We start from the raw sequence: 2,651 nt of genomic DNA on the forward strand, positions 1-2,651 counted from the left end.
CACTAAATATTAGGTTGGACTGTCTTTTTTTCTTGTATATAAATTATCGTTACTCGTAATAAAAATAAACTTCTAAAAATTTTACTTAAAGGACATAAACTAAAATTAAATATACCGACCAATTGGAATGGCATTTTAACCCAAATTAAAATCAGCACATTTGAACGAATTCAACCTCTGATTGTATTCCATTCCGAGCGGCCTTCGAGTCCGTTTGGTATTCAAGTGGGCATGCATCGAGTCCGATTTCCGGAGAGCGAAGGCCGATGCCCATGGCTTTCAGTATCGGAGATCCAACCACAACGTACGCTTCTCTCTCTCTCTGCTCATAAGCGTTGATTCTACGCTATTTCTAGCTGCTGCATACACTCTGATTCTGCGCCGTGAAGAAAACCGTTCGACCCCATGCCAAAATGTTCAAAACACCAATTAAACCTCCTGAGAATCGCTCTTCAGAAGGCGCCTGGGCTTCATTTCCATTCAGTTTCACGCTATTTCCCAACTTTTTTGCCTTTCTTCTATTTTTCATCTTTCGCTCTTTCTCCCAACCCAACTCCCCGAAGCGAACCCGAAAAGGATGAGGATGATGAGCTCTCAGTATCAGGTAAAATATTCAAATCCGGCCCCCAATTGGGTTCTTATAAATTGGGCGATGCGACATTTTATAGTCTCATTGAAAACTATGCAAGTTCTGGGGAATTTCGTTTGATAGAGCATGTTTTGGATAGAATGAAACGCGAAGGGCGGGTTCTTGTGGAAAGGAGTTTTATCCTAATATTCAAGGCTTGCGGGAAAGCTCATTTACCTGGAGAAGCTGTGAAGTTTTTTGATAGAATGGTGAACGAGTTTCATTGTAAGCAGACTGTGAAGTCATTCAATTCAGTTCTTAACGTAATTATTCAAGAGGGGGACTTTTCAGATGCATTGAAGTTTTATTTACGCGTTTTTGGTGCCAATAAGATGAGCTTTCAGCCAAACGTACTGACTTATAATTTGATTATTAAGGTACTGTGCAAGTTAGGAGAGATAGATAGAGCTGTTGAGACTTTCAGAGAAATGCCCCTTAAGAACTGCAATCCCGACGTCTTCACTTATAGTACATTAATGAATGGGTTATGTAAGGAAAGGAGGATCGATGAGGCAGTGTTTTTGCTGGATGAGTTGCAAACAGAAGGCTGCCTTCCAAATCCAGTGACATTTAATGTGTTGATTGATGCACTATGCAAGAATGGTGACTTGAGTCGTGCGGCAAAGCTTGTGGATAATATGTTTCTCAAAGGTTGCGTTCCGAACGAAGTGACTTATAATACCCTTATCCATGGTTTGTGCTTAAAGGGCAAGTTGGACAAAGCTCTTAGTCTTTTGGATAAAATGGTGTCGAGTAAATGTGTTCCTAATGAAGTCACGTACGGAACAATCATTAATGGCCTTGTTAAACAAGGAAGAGCTGAGGATGGAGCTCACATTTTGGTGTCTATGGAAGAAAGAGGACATAAAGCAAATCAATATATTTACTCGTCTCTCATCAGTGGTCTGTTTAAGGAGGGAAAGTCTGAAGATGCTGTGAGGGTGTGGAAAGAAATGATGGAGAAGGGTTGCAAACCCAACGTTGTTGTTTATGGTGCCTTTATAGATGGTTTGTGTCGAGAAGGAAAGCCAGATGAAGCCGAAGAAATTTTGTACGAGATGGTAAGTAAAGGTTGTTTACCAAATGCTTTCGCTTACAGCTCCTTAATGAAGGGTTTCTTTAAGAAAGGCGACAGCCAGAAAGCAATTCTTGTGTGGAAAGAGATGATGAGCCAGGATGCTAGGCACAATGAAGTTTGTTGCAGTGTTTTACTTCATGGCTTGTGTGAGGATGGAAGAGTAAGGGAGGCCTTGACAGTGTGGAAGCACATGCTCAGTGAAGGAATTAAACCTGATGTTGTGGCTTATAGTTCAATGATTAAGGGCCTTTGTGATGCCGGCTCTGTAGACCAGGGTTTGAAGCTTTTCTATGAGATGCAATGTCAGGAGCCTAAGTCCCAACCTGATGTGATCACCTATAATATACTTTTCAAGGCCCTTTGCAAGGAGGGAAATCTCATCCGTGCCGTTGATCTTCTAAATAGTATGCTCGATGGAGGCTGTGACCCTGACTCAACCACATGCAATATTTTTTTGGAAACTTTGAGAGAGAGGAATGATCCATGGCAAGATGGAAGGCTGTTTTTAGATGAGCTCGTTGTAAGGTTACTCAAGCGAGAGAGAAAATTAGCTGCTTTGAGGATTGTAGAGGACATGCTGGTAAGATGTCTGCCACCGGAGGCATCAACTTGGTTCAGAGTCATTCAAAAAACATGCAAGCCAAAGAAGATTCAAGACACCATAGACGAGTTTTGCAAAAGCTTATATGGACAATGACGTACGATTCTCTCTCTCTTATGCTTATGTGCATACAAATTTGAGGTCTCTAGTGAGCATTTTGCTAAAAACTTATTGGATGTACCAATAATTTCTTTATCCGTTATCGTTTTGTTTTTTGAACTCTCCTGGACTTTATGAAGGGTTAGAGTTCCTTATCGTATCCTCCTCTTTTTTGTTTATCTCGTCACTTGGTTATAGATTGTTTCTTTACCCTTAAAAAAAAAAAAAAAAAAAAAAAAAAAAAA

General features: G+C 40.4%; 1 protein-coding gene across 1 annotated transcript; it reads left to right on the top strand.

Annotated features, from left to right (window-relative positions):
- The first annotated feature begins 151 nt into the window (after positions 1-151).
- On the top strand, positions 152-2,625 carry LOC111786717 (pentatricopeptide repeat-containing protein At4g20090-like). The gene has a single exon (XM_023666944.1). It carries the CDS (start codon positions 406-408, stop codon positions 2,401-2,403), a length of 1,998 nt encoding a protein of 665 aa, XP_023522712.1. The 5' UTR covers positions 152-405; the 3' UTR covers positions 2,404-2,625.
- The last annotated feature ends 26 nt before the right edge of the window (positions 2,626-2,651 follow it).

Source organism: Cucurbita pepo, unplaced genomic scaffold, assembly GCF_002806865.2.
Source record: "Cucurbita pepo subsp. pepo cultivar mu-cu-16 unplaced genomic scaffold, ASM280686v2 Cp4.1_scaffold002552, whole genome shotgun sequence".
NCBI lineage: Eukaryota > Viridiplantae > Streptophyta > Magnoliopsida > Cucurbitales > Cucurbitaceae > Cucurbita > Cucurbita pepo.

Excerpts from the sequence above, each read along its gene's own strand:
- LOC111786717 (XM_023666944.1), top strand. The coding sequence starts at position 406 with ATGCCAAAATGTTCAAAACACCAATTAAACCTCCTGAGAATCGCTCTT.